Raw genomic sequence first — 20387 nt, 5'->3', positions numbered from 1 at the left:
AAAAAAAAAAAAAAAAAAAAAAGAAGGAGCTTCTTTATATTTGAGTCTTTACAATGTCTCTCATAAGGCCTTCTCTTAATTTTTTTAGGTTATAATTATTTAAAACTTATTTTAAAGAGATAGTACATGCACAGGGTAAAAAATGCAAAATGCATAAAAGGCATATAATTAAAAAGTAAGTCTGCCTACCATGTCACGTCCCACCTTCAGAGACCATCACTATCACACACAGTTCAGTTTTTGTGGGCATATAGTAGGTGTATATATTTATGGAATACATGAAATATTGTAATACAAGCATACAAATGTGCAATAATCACATCATGTAAAATGGAGTATCCACTCCTTCAAGTGTGACAAACAATTCAATGATACCCATTATTTTTAAATACATAATTAAATTATTATTGACTATAGTCACCCTGTTGTACTGTCAAATACTAGGTCTTATTCATTCTTTCTAACTACATTTTTATACCCATTAACCATCCCTACCCGCCCACAACCCTTCCTAGCCTCTCATAAGCATGCTTCTGCTATCTCCATGAGTTCAATTGTTTTGATTTTTAGCTCTCACAAATAAGTGAAAACATGCGATGTTTGTCTTTCTGTGCCTTATTTCACTTATACTGATCTCCAGTTCCATCCATGTTGTTGCAGATGACAGGATCTCGTTTTTTTTATGGCTGAATAGTATTCTGTTGTGTATATGTATCACATTTTCTTTATTCATTCATCTGTTAATAGGCACTTAGGTTGCTTCCAAATTTTAGCTATTGTGAACAGGGCTGCAACAAACATGGACGTGTATATATCTCTTCAGTATTTCCTTTCTTGTGGTTGTGAACCCAGCAGTGGGATTGCTGGATCTGATGGTAGTTCTGTTTTTAGTTTTTTGAGAAACCTCCAAACTGTTCTTGATAGGGGTTGTACTAATTTACATTCCCACCAACAGTGTATGAAGGTTCCCTTTTCTTCACATCCTCTCCAGCACTGATTATTGCCTGTCTTTGGGATAAAAGGCATTTTAACTGGGGTAAGATGATATCTCATTATAGTTTTGCTTTGCATTTCTCTGATGATCAGTGATGTCGATACCTTTTTATATACCTGTTTGCCATTTGCATGTCTTCTTTTGAGAAATGTCTGTTCAAATCTTTGGCCCATTTTTTAATCAGGTTATTAGATTTTTTCCTATAGAGCTGTTTAAGCTCCTTATATATTCTGGTTATTAATTGCTTATCAGATGGATAGCTTTCAAATATTTTCTCCCATTCTGTGGGTTTTCTCTTCACTTTGTTGATTGTTTTCTTTGCTGTGCAGAAGCTTTTTAACTTGATGTGATTCCGTTTGTTGATTTTTGCTTTGGTTGCCTGTGCTTGTGGGGTATTGCTCAATAAATTTTTGTCTAGATCAATGTCCTGGAGACTTTCCCCAATGTTTTCCTGTAATGGTTTTATAGTTTGAGGTCTTAGATTTGAGCCTTTAATCAATTTTGATTTGATTTTTGTGTATCATAGGAGATAGTGGCCTAGTTTCATTCTTCTACATATGAGTATCCAGTTTTCCCAGCACCATTTATTGAAGAGATTGTCCTTTCCCCAGTGTATGTTCTTGGCACCTTTGTCAAATATGAGTTCACTGTGGGTGTGTGAATCTGTTTCTGGGTTCCCAGTTCTAGTTCTAGTTCCATTGGTCTATGTGTCTGTTTTTATGCCAGTGCCATGCTGTTTTGCTTATTGTAGCTCTGTAGCATAATTTGAAGTCAGGTAATTGTATCAATTTATTTTAAACAAAAAATGTACCATTTGAGTAAGCAACATTAGCCTGAAAACAACCTCAATCAATACTAGTTTGGGGTATGTAAAAAACATCTTCTAATAAAATCAATTTTAGACAGAGAAATGGGAAGGGTTAAGATTGCATATTTCTTTTAAATATCACTTTAGAAAGTGATTCAATTTTGATTCTAGCAATATAGTGGATTCATTGTTGTGTAAAACCAAAATTTCTGGAAAATATTTACAAACATCTTTGCAAGCACATCTCAGCCAGCAGAAAAATAAGAGAAAACTTTGAAGTCCAGAAATGGTGAGAAAGCACAAATGCAGCAGTGCAAGGAAGCATTGGGGCTGGCATTTGTTCTGGAGAACCTAGCAGGTGCCTGAAGACATAGAGCTTGTGTGTAATGGACCTGCTTGGGCTCAGGAGACAAAACCAGGGGCCCATGTGAGGGAGAAGGTTGGATCAGGGAACGTTCCTTGGTGCTGGAACCTCCTAAAGGTGATTCCCTCAGTGAGTCAACTAGAAAAATTCCACCCTCCAGAGAGCCTTAGCCTTAGGTAGAAAGGGGAAAAAAAATATTTCCCTTTGAGAATTCAATCACAAGTGCATCCTCATGCAGATTTGGATCCTCAGAAGTCACATGATCTGTCTGGGCTAAAACAGAACAAGGAAACTTTAGTGTACAGTGGTGCTGTGTTGTAGGACCCCAGGTGATCTGCAACTGCAAATGCAGCTCCTTTGTGAAGAAATGACTTTAAAGCCAGCTCTCAAGAATTTCCACAGAAAAAGATCCAAGCAATATGAGATCCTAGTGAAAAATCATAAGAGACAGAAATAAGCAAGGCACCAAGATCTGGAAGTGACACCAGGCCCCACAAAGTCTGAACGAGGCCCACAAAGACAGCAGATAATGAATTTATCAAGTAAGATGAAGTAAGACGCTTAATATGTTTTAAGAAATAAAAGAGTATCAAGAGTATAATGCAAGAACAAAAAAAGATAACCTAGAAGGTTTAACAAAGAAAGACAATTTCTATAAAAAAGAATATGTAATAATTAAAATTTGAAACTTAGTGAATGAATGAAACAGCAGAGAAGACAGGGAACTGGAAGATAGATCTGAAAGAGTTAACTAGAATGCAGCCCGATAGACAAAGAAATGGGAAATGTGTAAGGGAGGTTGGGAGATGTGGAGAATGGAGAGAAATGTCTAACATGCAAAAAAAAATCTCTGGAAATGAGACAAGCAATATTTGAAGCAAATGATATAAAGAGACATTTCATGAAGAGGTGACAAGAATGCTTAATATACATGTAAAAAGATGTTGGAACTCATTAGTAATCAGGAAAATGCAAATTATAACCAACATGAGATACTCTTCCACACCCACCAAACTGGAAATAGTTGAGTGTCTGATACTTCTAAGCAAACATGGGGACCAGTGGGGACTCTCATCAACAGCAGACAGAAGTGTCAGTACAACTATTTTATTACCTAAAAATATTCTATTGAGATTAAGGACTATGAATGTTAAGGAAATCAGCTAAGTTGTTTATTCATTCATTTCATTTAATAAATATTTATTGAGCACCTATGTTCAGAATTATATGAGAATTTTAAAAATCCATAGTCCCGGTCAGGAGATCGAGACCATCCTGGCTAACACAGTGAAACCCCGTCTCTACTGAAAAATACAAAAAACTAGCCAGGCGAGGTGGCGGGCGCCTGTAGTCCCAGCTACTCAGGAGGCTGAGGCAGGAGAATGGCGTGAACCCGGGAGGCGGAGCTTGCAGTGAGCTGAGATCCGGCCACTGCACTCCAGCCCGGGCGACAGAGCAAGACTCTGTCTCAAAAAAAAAAAAAAAAAAAAAATCCATAGTCGCTGCACCAAAAAGCTTAGGATCTAGTGGGTCACATAATAAAAGGGCACACAAATAACATAAAACTGTAGCCATGAAAGAAAGATCCTTCGAGAGACCCTGAAGGTGAGGCTGAGCTGTGGAGGTCAGAGAAGGCTCCCCTGAGGAAGTGATGACCAAGCAGGGGCCACAGAGTATGAGTGAAATTGAAGACACAGGTGGTGGTGGCCAGGGGGATGGCTGTAGACAGCAGGGATGTGACGAATGCCCTGTTGTTGAAGATAATACTTCCTCAGGAAGTGAAAAAAGACCAACGTGCCTGGAGCAAAGGGAGAGGGAGAGCGAGGCCAGACCAGGAAGGCAGGGCTTGCAGGCCATGGGAAGGATTTGGGGTTTTATACGAGAACAGTGGGTACCTACTGACTTGTTTTAAGCTGGGGACTGAAATGATCAATGGAAATAAGAAAAAATAAAAGAGACCATCAATTAATGATAAATCTAAAAATTATATTAGGAAGTGGAGTTAAGGGTTTCTGTGACTACACTTCTGGATCACCAGCTGTGACTGTGCCGAGAGCACCAACAGTTACTGGGCGTATCTTCCCTCTCACACTGCAAGCTCAGCTCTGCCTCTGACAGTACAGCCAGGATGGTCCCCCAAGTTGTAAATCCTTTCCCCGGTCCCCAACAATAGCATGTGAGCTGGAAACCTAGCTGGTGGTTCACTTCATGATGCAAAAAGCATAATTGAATACATTTTACTGCTTTGCAGTCAAATTTCTCCATTGTTAAGAGTAAAAACCAATTTGTTAGTAAATGGAGCAGATATGATTCAAAAGAAGCGGAAAGGCTAGGCACGGTGGCTCAGGCCTGTACTCCCAGCACTTTGGGAGGCCGAGGAGGGCGGATCACCTGAGGTCAGGAGTTTGAGACCAGCCTGGCCGACATGGTGAAAACCGTCTCTACTAAAAGTACAAAAATGAGCCAGGTGTGCTGGTACGCGCCTGTAATCCCAGCTACTCAGGAGGCTGAGGCAGGAGAATCGCTTAAACCTGGGAGGCTAAGATTGCAGTGAACCGAGATTGCACCATTGCACTCCAGCCTAGATGACAGAGTGAGACTCCGTCTAAAAAAAAAAAAAAACAAAAGCAGAAGGACATGAAGAAGTATAACAGATTGTGTCTTTCCTGCTTGTGACTGCAATCATTACAAACAGTTTCCACAGGGGGCCATATTTCCATTCTAAAGGTAGTGTTTCAAGCTTCCTGGTGTCTCTTGTCCTTTGTAGCTCAGATTCCTTTATTTTTAACAACTTTATTGTGGTATAATTGACAAACAATGAATGGCCCATATTTAAAGCATACAATTTGGTAAGTTTTGACGTAAGTTTACACCTGTGAAAACATCACCACAATCAAGATAATGACATATCCATCACCCCCAACATTTCTGCCCCTTCCTGTCCTGATCTATCCCTACCCTACCACGAACAACTCAAGTTTCAATGTAACCATTCTTTCCATCAAAATTCCAGTAGACTTATTTTATAGGCTAGAAAACGATCTCTAAAAGGCCCTTTCTGATGTTATCTTAACCCAATTCACTGCAAATATTCACCATTAAGAGTCACTCTGTAGATCCTGTCAATTTGCTCAGTCTTAAGCCTTTGAGAACACTTTAATTTTTCTATAAATCCGAGTTGAATGTGCTGCCGGGAAGGAAAAGCTGGAGCCCCAGGGCCTATGGTTCACTCCACCATCATTAATATTTACATCCACTTTTCAGATCTCCTTTTTGATGAAGAGAAAGGAGCAGTTTCCACAAGGGGCACCTCTGTTCAGAGCATTGAACTGGTCCTCCCACCCCACGCAAACCATCACGGAAATACATTCGGTGGCCAGATTATGGCTTGGATGGAGACGGTGGCTACTATTTCTGCAAGGTTCTTGGTTTTGACCTTTGGCATATGATTTTGGGACCAGTGAGGAGAAAATAGAAAGGGACTGAGATCCAGTTCTTGGGCTACTCAAGAAGTCAAGGAAAAGACTGAGGAAAATGTTGCCTTTTATAATGATTTCTAAATCATTTACTTGCTTACTTTAGAATTAATCTGTCCTTTTGTTTGAAGGTGAATGTTTAAATATTTGGTTCAAAAATAAAAATGAGATTACAGTTTTAATACTTTATTCCAAATTATGAATATTGATCTTATGAAACTGCAACTCATTGTCTTGATAGCTTATGACAAAGTAAATGCAGAATAGAAATAGAAGACAGGCTTCACAGTTAAAAATAATCAGTCTAGGTTGGGCATGGTGGCTCACACCTATAATCCCAGCAGTTTGGGAGGCTGAGACAGGAAGATTGCTTGATGCCAGGAGTTCAAGACAAGCTTGGGCAACATAGCAAGACCCTGACACTACAAAAAAATGTGCTGGTGTGGTGGTGTGCACCTATAGTCCCAGCTAGTTGGGAGGCAGAAGTGAGAGGATCACTTGAGCCCAGGGATTAAAAGCTGCAGTGAGCTATGATCACGCCATTGCACTCCAGCCTCTCTATAAATAAATAAGTAAATAAATAAAGTCAGTCAGTTACAAACCTTTTCAAAGACAATTTACAGTTAGGTCTGACCTTTAAAGGTGCTGGTTAAAAATAATTATGGCCAAAGAATTAACTGAAAAATAGGAAAAGAAGGAAGAGAATATTTAGAATACTTTTTTGAGGTTTTTTTTTGTGTTTTGTTGTTGTTGTTGTTGTTGTTTTTGAGACGGAGTCTCGCTCTGTCACCCAGGCTGGAGTGCAGTGGCGCGATCTCTGCTCACTGCAAGCTTCTCCCTCCTGGGTTCACGCCATTCTCTGGCCTCAGCCTCCCGAGTAGCTGGGACTACAGGCGTCCACCAGCACACCTGGCTAATTTTTTGTATTTTTAGTAGAGACGGGGTTTCACCCCGTCAGGAGGTCTCAATCTCCTGACCGCATGATCCGCCCACCTTGGCCTCCCAAAGTGCTGGGATTACAGGTGTGAGCCACTGTGCCCGGCCTAGAATACTTTTAACGACTCCTTGATTTCAAAAAGGTTATTTTATTCTTAATGGAAAGATGTAGGTAATTGAGCAACTTTAGGGAACACTCTGTACCCTGGAAATGCATTTGAATAGGATCTGCCCTTCTGACAATTTTCATAACTGTTGAAAATTGCTAAGGTTGTATTTCCCTCAAATTAAAATAATTTTATTATTGATATGTCTATAGTTACGACTATAGTTAGAAACCTGTAGTTATCCTTTCTAAAAATCATGCACAAATAAGTGAGCTTGTTTTTAAAATGAGATTGTCATTCTTAATGACAGTAAAGCAATTGAACATGTTCTTTGTAAAGGCTTATAATATAACTATGGCAGCATCTGTTCACTTGGTGTTGGCACAGAGTAATTGAATGATGACAGTGGGAATCTAAAATGTAGAAAATTATGGAAGTAACTTTCTGAAATTAAATATTATATATAACTATTTCAACATGTCATACACGCAAAAATTATAAAATGTGTATCTCCTAGCCTTTCAGGCTTTATGTAGCAATCCAGGTAATTTTTCTGGGGGGAAAATCTTATCTTTTGATCTGTGGGTGAATTTGATTAACTGTGAAGCTGAGGAATTGTGTGAGGACACCTGCCTTCACTTGGGCCCCACTTCAACCCGGATCACAACTTCTTGAGACTACAGTCATGAGCTATCCAGATGACTATAATTCAAATTAGAACAAAAAGCATTGGTTTGTTGTTCCAAGGGACTTCCCTAGGAAACGAGACAAGAGTAGGACTGTTACGAGAGGCGTAGAAGCATCAACATCTGGGTAAAGACCCCACTACTCTGGGACCTGGTATTTCCCAAGATATTGGCAGGTAGCGTGCAGACCTACCCTCAACACACATAAGCCAGTTATTTATTTCAGTCAAGTTTAAAGAAATGCTTATTTAGAAAATAGGTTGAAGACTTATCTATGTATTTGTTCAATGAATGAATGAGTGATCGCTTTCTTCTCTCTCCCTCCCTTTGTCTCTCCAGTCGCCTGTGTTGGGCACATCCCTTTCTGAAGTCCATAGATATGTTTAAGTTCCGGGGGCCATCTACAGTTGGAGATCGTCTTGTCTTCACTGCCATTGTCAACAATACATTTCAGACCTGGTAAAGTGAGCCCTTAGACTGCTATGAAGAAATTTAAACTTGCACAAATGTAATTTTTAATTTCAGTCTGGAGGTGAGTATAGGAACTACTTTAACAAAATTCCATTTTTTTCATGCACTTTTCAAAATCCATGAACACGTTTAACCCTTTGTTCTGCTTGGAGCCTTCTCACAATTAGTAAATTGTGACAGACTGGTTTTTGTCTTATAAGCATGACCGTATGTCCCAGTTGGCCCAAGTTGGACCTGGTTTGTACCTGTCATCCCTGCATAATTATTAACTTTTCCTTCCAGTCCCAGTGACTAGATGGTCAATCAACTCATAATGGACCTGGTATTACCACCATGAAATCCAAACCACTTCCCAGTTATTTTTATTATTCTTGGTACACAATGAAAAGATTTGATTTAGTATTTGTTTCTTTTAAATGTAAAAGAATATCTGTGTTTCCTAATTGCAGTGTTTATTTTTTAGTTACATAATTATTGTTTTTAGGGAAGAAAACTTAACTTTGGCACAATTTAAGCCCTCCCCTACATTGCCAAAATATGTTCATGAATGTATATAAAGCCCTTCCTGGCCCCACTTGAAAGTGGGGAAGTAAAATGGAAATGCTCTTAGGGGCTTGTAAAAAGCAGCCCATTGACCTAAAAATGGATTTTAATAGTTGCACAGATTTGCTGATAACAAAGAAGATAACCCAGGCCCTTATCCTCCTGTTGCTTGGAGGAGGTGGCGGCAGTGGGCAAGGAGGGCCTACTGGGTCGAGATCCTCTTTGCCCACCACCCTGCGTCACCCTTCACAGTGTTGAAGTTGGAGTTCGCGTGGAGGCCTTTGACTGTCAGGAATGGGCTGAAGGCCGAGGGCGTCACATCAACAGTGCTTTTCTCATTTACAATGCTGCTGATGATAAGGAAAATCTCATCACGTTTCCCAGAATTCAACCCATTTCAAAGGTCAGTTATTATCACACGAGGTTCAATAGCCAGACCTGTGAATAGAGAGCTCTACCCAGAATCTCCTCCCACCAGCAACGGCCTCTTTGGCTCTTTGCCTTTGGTTTTCTCTCTTTTCAGCATTACAAAGTGAAGTGGGCTTTTTTCTTTTCCTTTTCCCCCGGAGCACTCTGATCATTTGTTCAAATAATGGAAACCCTGAAGACTTCACCTCTACTGGGCCACACACGGCTGTGGGTAGGATGTCACCTTCTGTGCCCTATTTCTGGGTCTCTTCTCTCGCTTCCTTAACTCTAGCTCTTGATGCTGTGCCAAGTTCATGGGAACCATATCTTTCCCTCATCCCGAAATTACCTGATCGCCAATGTTAATTTTTTCTAAAAACTCTGTAGTGAGAATTGAGTACAATTCTGGTAATAGAAATGTTAATAATCTCCACTTTTGAAAAAGGAAGAAAATAACTGGAAGGATTACACCTTTGTCAGTGCAACTGCCCTTTGTGGATTCAGCACAGAGGCTCTGACCTGATGAAGTCAGTTCATGGAGAGATGCCACATCCCAGTTAGCCCTTTTGACTGATTTAGGAGAAGGATACTTAAGGATTATAACACTAAGATAGTAGAGATTTTATTTTATTTTATTGTTTTTATTTTGTTTTTGATTAAAGGATGATTTTAGACGCTATCGGGGAGCTATTGCACGCAAGAGAATTCGCCTAGGCAGGTAAGGAACATAAGGTATAATGATTTTATGGAGTCTTCCCTAATCTGACAAATTATGTAAAAGCCCCTGCCTGGGTCTCTATTCCCACATAACAGAAAAAGAGAAGGTCTGATGTTTCCTGGCTGCAAAGGCTGATTACTGACTTATGGAAATAGTTCTTCCACATTGTTCCACTGATATCCATGGCTGATAGAAGTTCAAGAAAGTACTAAGGTTATTGTTGTGTGCTAAATGCAGAGAAAAAAAAAAACTCATTTAACATTTTAATTTTTTTTCCAGGAAATATGTTATTTCCCACAAAGAAGAGGTTCCACTTCGCATACACTGGGATATCAGCAAGCAGGTGACGTTTTATGATTTGAAGCTCTTCGTATAGAAGTCTTATCATTACAAAAATGGAAATCGCCTTGCCTAACTGGCTTAGGTTATGCCTACACAGGCTATGTGACAAGGTGGATTATATCAGCCAGTCATGTCAAAATGATACGAAACCAGGCTATCAGTTACTGCTTACCAGTCGGCAGCTGAGCCTTGTTTGACTTCTTACAGTTCCCAAACTGCAGACTCAGGATGCTCTGCTGTCAGGTATGTTCCAGAAGCATGGCACAGTCCCATCCGGCATCTCACTGTGACATGTGCCCATCAGCTTGCATTTTTATAAAAACAATAACAAAGTAGTATCATTTGAATATTTTTAACCATTGAATGTAAAGAGAAATCCAAGTTTACTTATTATATGTTGATTATCAGTCGTACTGAAAGGTAGTCTGTCTCTGCTCAGGACACCAACTAAAATGATAGATACCCAGTTGTTAAGTATACAGTTACTTTGTCTGAATTCTAAATTAAGGGTTCAAGATAAAAATTATATGTTAGCTGTAGCTTAGTTTTTTTGTTTTTTTGAGACAGAGTCTCATTCTGTCACCCAGGCTGGAGTGCAGTGGCGCAATCTTCGCTCACTGCAACCTCTGCCTCCAGGTGGTGGGTTCAAGCGATTCTTCTGCCTCAGCCTCCAAGTAGCTGGGTTTACAGGTTTGCACTACAACACCTGGCTAATTTTTGTATTTTTAGTAGAGATGGGGTTTCACCATGTTGGCCAGGCTGGTCTCGAACTCCTATCCTCAAGTGATCTGCGTGCCTTGGCCTCCCAAAGTGCTGGGACTACAGGCTTGAGCCACCTCACCCGGCCTGTAGTTTAGTTCTAAACTCAACATTATCACTGGGACTCAACACATACCTCCTCCAACAGTGTCCATTTTTTAAGCAGAAAATATATGATCACACATCCATGTATTGAACACATAGCTTTAAAAATATTTCTATTCTAGGCATCCCTGAGTGACAGCAATGTGGAGGCCCTCAGAAAACTGGCAGCCAAAAGGGGATGGGAGGTTACCAGCGCTGTGGAAAAGGTAGGACACCTCCAGGTATTTGCATAGTCCATTGCCCATCACAAATGAAAACTTTGGTGGTGGTGGTGGTTCTACTGCTTCTACTGCGGCTTTTAAGATAAAAAAAAAAACCTTTTGAGGAAACTGTTTATAAGAGGCAACCATCTTTTCAGCCCTGTCTCTACAAGCTGGTTGATTTGGAGTCCTTCAAATATGCCCCACATGCTCCTATCTCTGAGCTTAGGTTCTCACATCCCGTCTCTCCCTCCTTCTCTTCTCCATCTACCCAAATCCCACCTGATCTAGATCAGGACAGATGCTTCTCCATAAAGGCTCTCCTGCCACACTTGACTTAGGAACTTCTTTTTCTAGTAACTCCTTTAGTCATGACTTCTTTAAAATTAATTTTTTTGACTGAGTGTGCTGGCTCACGTACTAATCCTAGTACTTTGGGAGGCCAAGGCAGGAGGATCCCTTGAGGCCAGGAGTTTGGTACAAGCCCGGCCAAAATAATGAGACCCCATCTCTGCAAAAAAATTAAAAATCAGCAGCTGTGGTAGCAGACACTTGTAGTCTTAGCTGCCCAGGAGGTTGAGGTGGGAGGATCACTTGAACCCAGGCATTTCAGCCTCCAGTGAGCTATGATCACATCATTGCATTCCAGCCTGGGCAATAGAGCAAGACTCTGTCTCTAAAAATAATAAATAAATAAACAATTTTTCAATTAATTATACACTACCTTATGACATTTCTTCCCCAGCTACCTCAAATTAATATTTAAGCCTTACATGGAAATTTAACTTTTTACACATGCTTACACAGGATCTTCTTTCCCTGAGTACATTATAAACCTCTTAAGAAAGAGGCTTTGTCTCGACTTCTTTGTATCTCTCTTAGGACCTGTTACAGTGTTTTGCATGCCATCAGGTTTAAAGAGACATACATCATTTGGATCTTAATTTTATTTAATTTCAGAGGTTTATGAGGAGACCCTCGGAAGCTCATGCCCACACTAACTAGACTGTAAGCTCTGTGAGGGCCAATCTGCTCCCCACTACACCCAGATCACAGGAGCGCCTGGCACTTCAGAGATGCTCACTAATGCCAGCACTTTGGCTACGCTCATATTTCAGTATGCACTGATTTTCATCATCAGTGAAGCAGCAGCCTATGAAATAGGATGACCGTATGTCCTGATTTTCTTGGGACAGTTCTGGCTTACACCTGTTGTCCCATCATAATTATTAACAGTGTCTTGGTGTTCCAGTTTGAATGATAAATTATATTGTTACTTTACCTTAAAATCTAAGTAAATTCAGATGCTACTTCACCGATTCTTTTCAACTCTGACTTTGACCTCTTCTGAATGTTTTGTTTTTGGTTGTTTCCTTTTATGATTTCTTTGTCCTCACTATTAAATCCTTTAAAGGTCTTCCTTATCCCATTTGGATCCAGTGAAGTTTCTGGCTTTGCCTGGTTCAGTGATGCAGAAACACAGGTTTAACTAATGCATTTAAGATGCATTAAGAAGCATAAAAGATGCTTCACTACTTTGTTTTCTTTCACTATTATAAAACCTGCTTCTTTCATCATTGCTGGGATCTGAGCATTCATGAGCAGCAGTGGAAAAAACAAATTCATGTCTGGAATGGAGTGAAAGAACATATTTAGTGAAGTCGTAGAATATATTATAACTTCAGTTCTCGGGAGGGTGTGGCCCAAAGCATACCCAAACAAATTTGCTAGTGTTGTAGAAGAGCTATCAATGATTAATTCTTAATTATTATGTAGATAGTTACTAGAGGATATTATATAGTTAAAGAAATATTCTTGCATTATTTCCATTGAATTTGAATTTCTCCTTTAAAGAATATACTCATGATGAAAACTGATTTTAAAATCTGATAAAAAATGTTTTGAAGAGTTATCCTCTTCTCTCCCACGTTTTACAGCTTATATGTTTTTAATTTCCAATATGACTCTAATTTTTTCTGTCACCTTTTAATTGAATAATTCTTACAACACAGTTGTCTGTTAAGAATTATACTTTTGGGCCAGGTGCAGTGTCTCATGCTTGTAATCCCAACACTTTGGGAGGCCGAGGCAGGTGGATCGTAAGGTCAGGGGTTCAAGACCAGTCTGGCCAAGATGCTGAAACCCCGTCTCTACTAAAACTACAAAAATTAGCCAGGAGCAGTGGCAGATGCCTGTAATCCCAGCTACTTGGGAGGCTGAGGCAGGAGAATTGCTTGAACCTGAGCGGCAGAGGTTGCAGTGGGCTGAGATTGTGCCACTGCACTCAAGCCTGGACAACAGCGTGAGACTCCATGTCAAAAAAACAAAACAAAACAAAAAACAATCATACTTTCTGGCCAGGCGCAGTGGCTCACACCTGTAATCCCAGCACTTTGGGAGGCCGAGATGTGTGGATCGCTTGAGGTCAGGAGTTCAAGACCAGCCTGACCAACATGGTGAAACCCCATCTCTACTAAAAATAAAAAATTAGCCGGGTGTCATGGCAGGCACCTGTAATCTCAGCTGCTGGGGAGGCTTAGGAATGAGAATCACTTGAATCTGGGAGGCGGAGGTTGCAGTGAGCCAAGATTGTGCCGCTGCACTCCAGCCTGAGCAACAGAGTGAGACCCTGTACCAAAAAACAAAACAAAACAAAAAAAAAAAAACTCACACTTTCCTCAAAGCCAGATCTGACAGCATCCACCTGTAGTCCCAGCTACTTGGGAATCTGAGGTAGAAGGATTGCTTGAGCCTAGGAATTTGAGGCCAGCCTGGGCAACATAAAATGACCTCATCTCTAAAAAAAAAAAAAAAAAAAAATCATGTTTTCTCCAGGTTTTCAATATAAATTAGATGGTAAAAATCTAAGATTGTAGTATGTGTGATGAAATTGGATAGGGCTTATGGTTTTCATTCATTTCATGTTTCATGTATAATGATAGAATTAATTGTAGTAATACAAGGAGCAAAATGTATATTTTGGAAACATCACAAAGGTACGTGAAACAGCTGAAGAATAATTATAAGGTTGTTTATTAACAAGTGAGAGATTATAGTGCTTAAACCATAAAAGTCAGCTCTTACAGGCAATTCCAAGTAAGAGAAGACAGTTATATAGGGAGAACTTCAGAGAGGAGGCCATTCTTACCTCCTTGAAGACAGTGTCAGGAGTGGATTGCTGAGGGAGAAATAGGGCTTTCTAGGCAGTAGGTAGTTTGCGCCAAGTTCTCCTGGTGGAAATTAGCATTGAGTAGGAGACTGGCCTGACAGGAGTAGCTTTTTATTTAAAGAAGACCTGGGGATGTACTGGGAAAATTATGGAGAAAGCCAGAATGACATGAACCACCTGAAAACCTTTACACAGGACAGATCCCTAGTATAGGAAACAGACCAGAGGGGAGCTAGTCCCATGGAGCTGGGGGAGGGGCTGGGCCCAGAGCTCTGCCTCTCCGACCCCCACCCACTTGGCCCCGTGGTCATGTCCAGATACCTCCAAGGAAAGTGAAGGCTCTGTAAAAACCACTTTTGCCCTCTTTCCCACAGTGTAGTCTCCAAAACATATTTGTCAATAGATGGTACAAAAATTCTCAAATTTTTAGTTGTTTCCTCTTGTACTGTTTGTTTTTTTGAGACAGCGTCTCACTGTGTTGCCCAGGTTAGAGTGCAGTGGCGTGATCTCGGTTCACTGCAACTCCCCTTCCCGGGTTCAAGGGATTCTCATGCCTCAGCCTCCCAAGTAGCTGGGACTACAGGCATGTGCCACCACCCCTGGATAATTTTTGTATTTTCAGGAGAGACAGGGTATAACCATGTTGGCCAGGTTGGTCTCAAACTCCTGATCTCAGGTGATCTGCCAGCCTTGGCCTCCCAAACTGTTGGGATTGAAAGCCCTCTTATACTATTTGTATAAGACATTCAAATTCAAATTCAAAAAGAATCTTATTAAAATGAAAAAAAAGATATCACTAATAAAATGTTAGCAAGCTCCAGCAGATTTTCAGCCTACTTGCTTTAAGCTTCATTTCACAGAATAAAATTCTCCAACCATCAAATGATAAAGAAAACATTTGAGTTGGTATATTAGTTCATCCTCACATTGCTATAAAGAACTACCTGAGGCTGGGTGATTGTTAAAGAAAAGAGATTTAATTGGCCCACGGTTCCACAGGCTGCACAGGAAGCATGGCTGGGGAGGCCTCAGGAAACTTCCAATCATGGCAGAAGGTAAAGAGGAAGCAGGCACGTCCTACATGGCTAGAGCAGGAGGAAGAGAGAGGGTGAGGTGCCACACACTTTCAAACAAGCAGATCTCATGAGAACTCACTGTCACAAGAACAGCAAGGGGGAAGTCCACTCCCATGATCCAGTCGCCTCCCACCAGGTCCCTGCTTCAGCACTGGGGATTACAATTTGACATGAGATTTGGTTGAAATCACAAATCCAAACCATATCAGTTGGTTACGAATAAATAAATAAATAAATAAATTGAATCTCTATATTCCCAACTATGAAAGGTAATTCATATTCTTGGAGAACTGTTCCTGGAAAATGTTTTCACTAAGCAAAAGCTGGTCTTTCTTAGCAGGGTTTAAAGAGAACCAAAACTAACTACTGCATTTCTTTGTCTGCTTTGTTTGCATCAATATCATTGATTTAGACAGCACAGCAATGGGGACTTTCTGCTTCCCTCACCTTCTAGGGGAAAGATCAAAATCGAATTTGCTCATCCAGTACTGTACCTGACATTGGATAAGTCGAGTGAGCTCTGTAAGGGCAGAATTCAGTGGTGGTTACAACTTATCTTGATGTTTGATTTGGCTCCATGATAGGAAACAGAAGCATGTGACTGCAGCCTGAGGAGCAGCCACCTAGGAAAGTGCTGTATTCGTTTCCTAGGGCTGCTATAACATAGGACCACAAACTGGGTAGTGGACACAGTAGAAATCTATTGTCTCACAGTTCTGGAAGCTGGTAGCCTGAAACCAAGATGTCAACAGGGTTGCTTCTTTCTGAGCCTGTGAGGGACAATCTGTTCCATGCTTGTCTCCTAGCTGCTTGTGATTTTCTGGCAGTCTTCGGCACTCCTTGGCTTATAGAAACATCGCTGGATCTCTACCTTTGTCATCACATGTGTTCTCCTTGTAAGCATGTCTATGTCCAATGTCCCTTTTTAACAAGGATGCCAGTCATATTGGATTAGGGGTCCATCCTACCACAGTACAACCTCATCTTGATTAATTACATCTGTAAGAACCCTATTTCCATATAAGGTCAGATTCTGAGGTAGAGGAAGTTGGGACTACAGCACATGAATTTGGGGGTGGAAGGGTAGAGACATAATTCAACTCTTAATAAGTGCTCAGCACAATATTGCATCCCACTCCATCTCGTTCCACCAGAATGGAGCATGGCTGACCCAAGGCCAGAATAGGACTGGCACTATGGAGTTCACCCTGGCAACCTGCCCCCAGCTCCTCTGAGATTGAAGAGCCCCAGCAGCCCATCCTAGAGCCACTTGCCCACCAAGCACTGATTGGATGACGGATAAATCTGATAATTTCTCTGGATATACACCAACGAACCTCCTTCAACTCCCCCTGTGCTGGGCGCAAAGTTAGGCATGCCCATGCTAAGTAGGGCAAGTCTCACCAGCCACCTGGAGCCCCATCTGTAGTTTTCTTGGTGTTTGATAAGTGCTGACAGCCTCGATCATGTCTTCCTTTGCAGGCTGGATTTAAAGGGAAGCTTGGAAGCAAGTTCAATTGGAGAGGTTAAATGATATAAGCAAATAATCACTTGTGTCTGAGCTGCTTGTAGTTAATTTCTCATTTCTTCATTCTCTTACTGATAATATTTATATTTAAATAAAGGTTTCTCCTTTACAGCCTGATTTTTTTCCATCTGCTTAATTCCTGCAGTGAAGTCCTAACCCCATATTTGTTTGTTTTCTCACAGCTTGTTGCCATGGGAATGGTTATAAGGTAGCAAATTTCAACACTAGCTTCAAAGTACCCTGAAAGAGAAAAGAAAATGAGAAGGATAGAAATGTTTTCTTAGCTGAACACACATCTCTGATTATTGTCAAAAACACAGTAGAAGAAAAGCTCAGAGTAGCACGGGACGCATTCATGCTTAAGTGTATGTCAAATGGCTCCCCAAGGCATGCCTCCTCTTACCTAAGGAATAATGTGCATTAGGAAACCAGGAACTGGCCCTTCAGAAGGATGATCCAGCCACAGTGATTCAGAAATGAAAGGATTTTTCGTGCTGAGGAAATATGGTGCTCCAGGGACCCTGCTGAGAGGCTGAGATGGTTCTAGAGGTGGTTGACTCAGTTCCTGGATCCCCTCAGCCCACTTGAAGACATGCCTGACATCCTGGGAAAGTGTCCTAAGCTATAGCCTTGACTGCGCTCTTTTGAGGGAGATGAGGTGCTGACCTGCCTGGCAGTCTGGTGATATTTTCTTTTTTTTCCTCAGTAGAGGCAGGGAAACATCACAAACAGACAAGGAGAGAAAGGTCTAGGTTTTTACATTTTTCATGAGAAAAAAAAAAAAACTGTTGTGCAATAATTAAATAGCCCACCCTCAAGTCACACATTGTTTAGAGGACACGGGACTACAGCATCCTGGACAGACTTCTAGACATCCCAGTATTTGAAGAGAAATTGCCATGCGGCTTCAATTTCATCCAGGAAATAAGATGCCTTAGTTACTGCAATTGGTCTTTGACTACATATATATGCGTATGGTTTCTAAAGTAAAAGCATCAGTTTTCTTTTGTAATGTAATTTTTTTTGTTGTCTTTTAGATAAAAATATATACTCTGGAAGAGCATGATGTTTTATCTGTTTGGGTTGAAAAGCACGTGGGAAGTCCAGCACATTTGGCTTATCGTCTCTTGTCTGACTTTACAAAGCGACCTTTGTGGGACCCCCATTGTGTGTAAGGACAAACTTAAAAATTTTTCTCAATCAACCTTGACATCATGTAAAAGATCATCTCCATATTGCAGTCCATCTCCACCGTCCAGCATGTGACTCATTGTTTAAAGAGTATTTTTAAAAGTTTGGCCGGGCATAGCACTTTGGGAGGCTGAGGCAGGTGGATAGTTGAGCCCAGGAGTTCAAGACCAGCCTGGGCAACATGGTGAAAGCCTCTCTGTAAAATACACAAAAATTAGCTGGTCATGGTGGCGCATGCTTGTAGTCCTAGCTACTCGGGAGGCCCAGGTGGGAAGATTGCATGAGTCTTGGAGGTCAAAGCTGTAGTGAGCCAAGATCACACGACTGCACTCTAGCCTGGGCAACACAGGAGACCCTGTCAAAAATTAAAATAAAAATAAAGTTTGCTCTGGACAGAATACTGCATCAGGTGATATTGAGAGACACAAAACAAAAGTTATGCTCACTTATCATCTATATTGAGTTGACCTGCTTTACCCACATCTATTGTAATTCTACCAGTAACTTCAAGGTCGATATTATTTCCATTTAAGAGGTTCTGAGACTTGCCAAGATTGCACAGACAATAAAGTGATGGAACCCAAATTGGAACCCAAGTCTGTCATGCTCTGAATTTTACACTCTTCTACTTTAATATGCAACCTCATTGCTCTTGAGGAAGTGATTATCCACTTGTCCTGCCTACTCTCAATATTTCATTGGCAGTTCCTTACTTCTCTGTGAAGCAACCCTCCCTGGTGAGAAGCTAAGACAGCAAGCTGTGCAAGCCCCGAGGTGAAAAGCATGCCTTCCTGCTCCCCCTCCTGATGATGTCCCTGCTGGTATTAGCCTACATCTCCTACTCCTGCTACTCCCTGTCTCCCACATCCCTAATCCAATCTCCTCCACTCCCCGGCCCTTTCCTGGAACACAGTACAGCGCTGTGCACCCTGCCAACTGCACTGATGGGGACCAGCTGCACTGAGGCCCAGCCACCTTGGCTATAGCACCCCACAGGGCTTCATGGCCACCTTGTTGACATGGAAGGGTTGGTGAGATGGGCTTCCTATTATGTTAAGCGTTTCCTAATCTTGACAAGATAGAGGCTCATCTTTAAATTTTCTAAAACTCACTGTGATAGAGATTTAGAAATACCATGTAATAGATGATTTAATACCACTAAAGTGAAACATCTCTAAGGTCATGTGTTACATTTGCACAGATGCTAGAGTTTAAATGGGAGGAGTTCCCTTATCCTCCTGGTAGGGCCTGCGAGAGGGGTGTGGCTTGTTTCTTCATGCTGCTCAAACCTCTAGAGGGATCATGCAGACACTTAAGTCGTGGGAAGCGTTTTTTGGGCTCCGACCCCATGGCAGCATCTAGGGTTGAGTGTTTATGGCTCCAGAAGCCCCAGTGGGTGTGTGTTGTGATGTGCTCTTTCAGTTTTGCTGTTTGCAGACAGCTTGTGTTAATCAGCTCAGTTAGACCCAGAGGGCTTTCTGTATCCTGGATTCTTGCCTTAGTGTACTGGGAAAAACGGCTCACACGTGGCCTTGGAGGATGGGTGCAAGGTTTTGAGTGGTGGAAGTTGCTCTTAGCGAGATGGATGGGGAGCCAGAAGGAGGATAGAGTTGGAAGGTGGTCTTCTTCTGGAGTCAGGCTGCCCAGCCACCAGACTCTCCTCTGACCACCCCTGACCAAATTCCATGTCTTTCCACCATCGATGGCCTGCCAGCATCTGCTGGTGTGCTCTTCTGTTCCTCTCAACATCCAGCCCGCTAGGCTGGATATGCCTGCTAGGGTCTCGGGTTTTTTATGGGCACAGGATGTGGGGTGTGGTGGGCCAAAAGGTAACTTTTGGGGTGTGAAAACAGAAATGCCTGTCCTCATTTAGGTCTGTGGGCACAGGCCCGAGGGCGGAGCCCTCACCAGTGACCCTTCCCTTCTCTATCCAACACTTCCCTGCCCACCTCCCATATCAGAATGATACGTCATGGTTAATATTATCACAATAAATCATTCTGAGAGAAGGGGAACACTTCTCAATTTTCTTGCATCAGTTTAGTAGATACTCTACTAGTACAAAGCTTTTAGGAATAACAATGCCTAAACTTTGCTGTTAAATGCTTTAAAAATGTTTCTCCCACTATTCTCTGCCACTTGACATTCTGGCCAAATTGAAGTTGAACAAATGGGGGAATGAATGAATGAATTCTTATTCAACTAACTTTTCTTGTACATCTACTATGATTCAGGTGTTTTAGCTGAATCCTTGCAATAACCCCACGTATCATTATCTAAATTTTATAGATGAAAAAATAAAATGACTTGCCTAACGCAACTTATGTAGCGAGTAAGTGGCAATCTGGGAGTCAAAAGAGAGTTGTGTGACTCCAAAGCTAGTGCTGTTTCCAGTACGCCACATTTCTTTATCTATATAAACAATCCTTCTTGGACTGACTATATGATTTACGAGTCCTCACAATGTTTTACTTGATCCTAGAGAAAATAATTGTGTGTAAAACAG

General features: G+C 41.3%; 1 protein-coding gene across 2 annotated transcripts in view; it reads left to right on the top strand.

Annotated features, from left to right (window-relative positions):
• The window catches only part of ACOT12 (acyl-CoA thioesterase 12), a 74627-nt gene that overhangs the window by 45986 nt on the left and 8254 nt on the right, over window positions 1-20387 (top strand). For both annotated transcript variants that reach the window (XM_017870939.1, XM_017870938.1), the window contains exons 6-12: window positions 5431-5587; window positions 7711-7830; window positions 8638-8788; window positions 9456-9511; window positions 9791-9854; window positions 10840-10923; window positions 17728-17861. In XM_017870939.1, coding sequence (XP_017726428.1) covers window positions 5431-5587; window positions 7711-7830; window positions 8638-8788; window positions 9456-9511; window positions 9791-9854; window positions 10840-10923; window positions 17728-17861 — 766 coding nt within the window. The remainder of the gene's footprint in view (window positions 1-5430; window positions 5588-7710; window positions 7831-8637; window positions 8789-9455; window positions 9512-9790; window positions 9855-10839; window positions 10924-17727; window positions 17862-20387) is intronic.

This window comes from Rhinopithecus bieti, unplaced genomic scaffold (genome assembly GCF_001698545.2).
Source record: "Rhinopithecus bieti isolate Rb0 unplaced genomic scaffold, ASM169854v2 scaffold_5216, whole genome shotgun sequence".
In the NCBI taxonomy this organism is placed as follows: Eukaryota; Metazoa; Chordata; class Mammalia; order Primates; family Cercopithecidae; genus Rhinopithecus; species Rhinopithecus bieti.
This window is presented reverse-complemented; position numbering and strand designations above follow the sequence as displayed.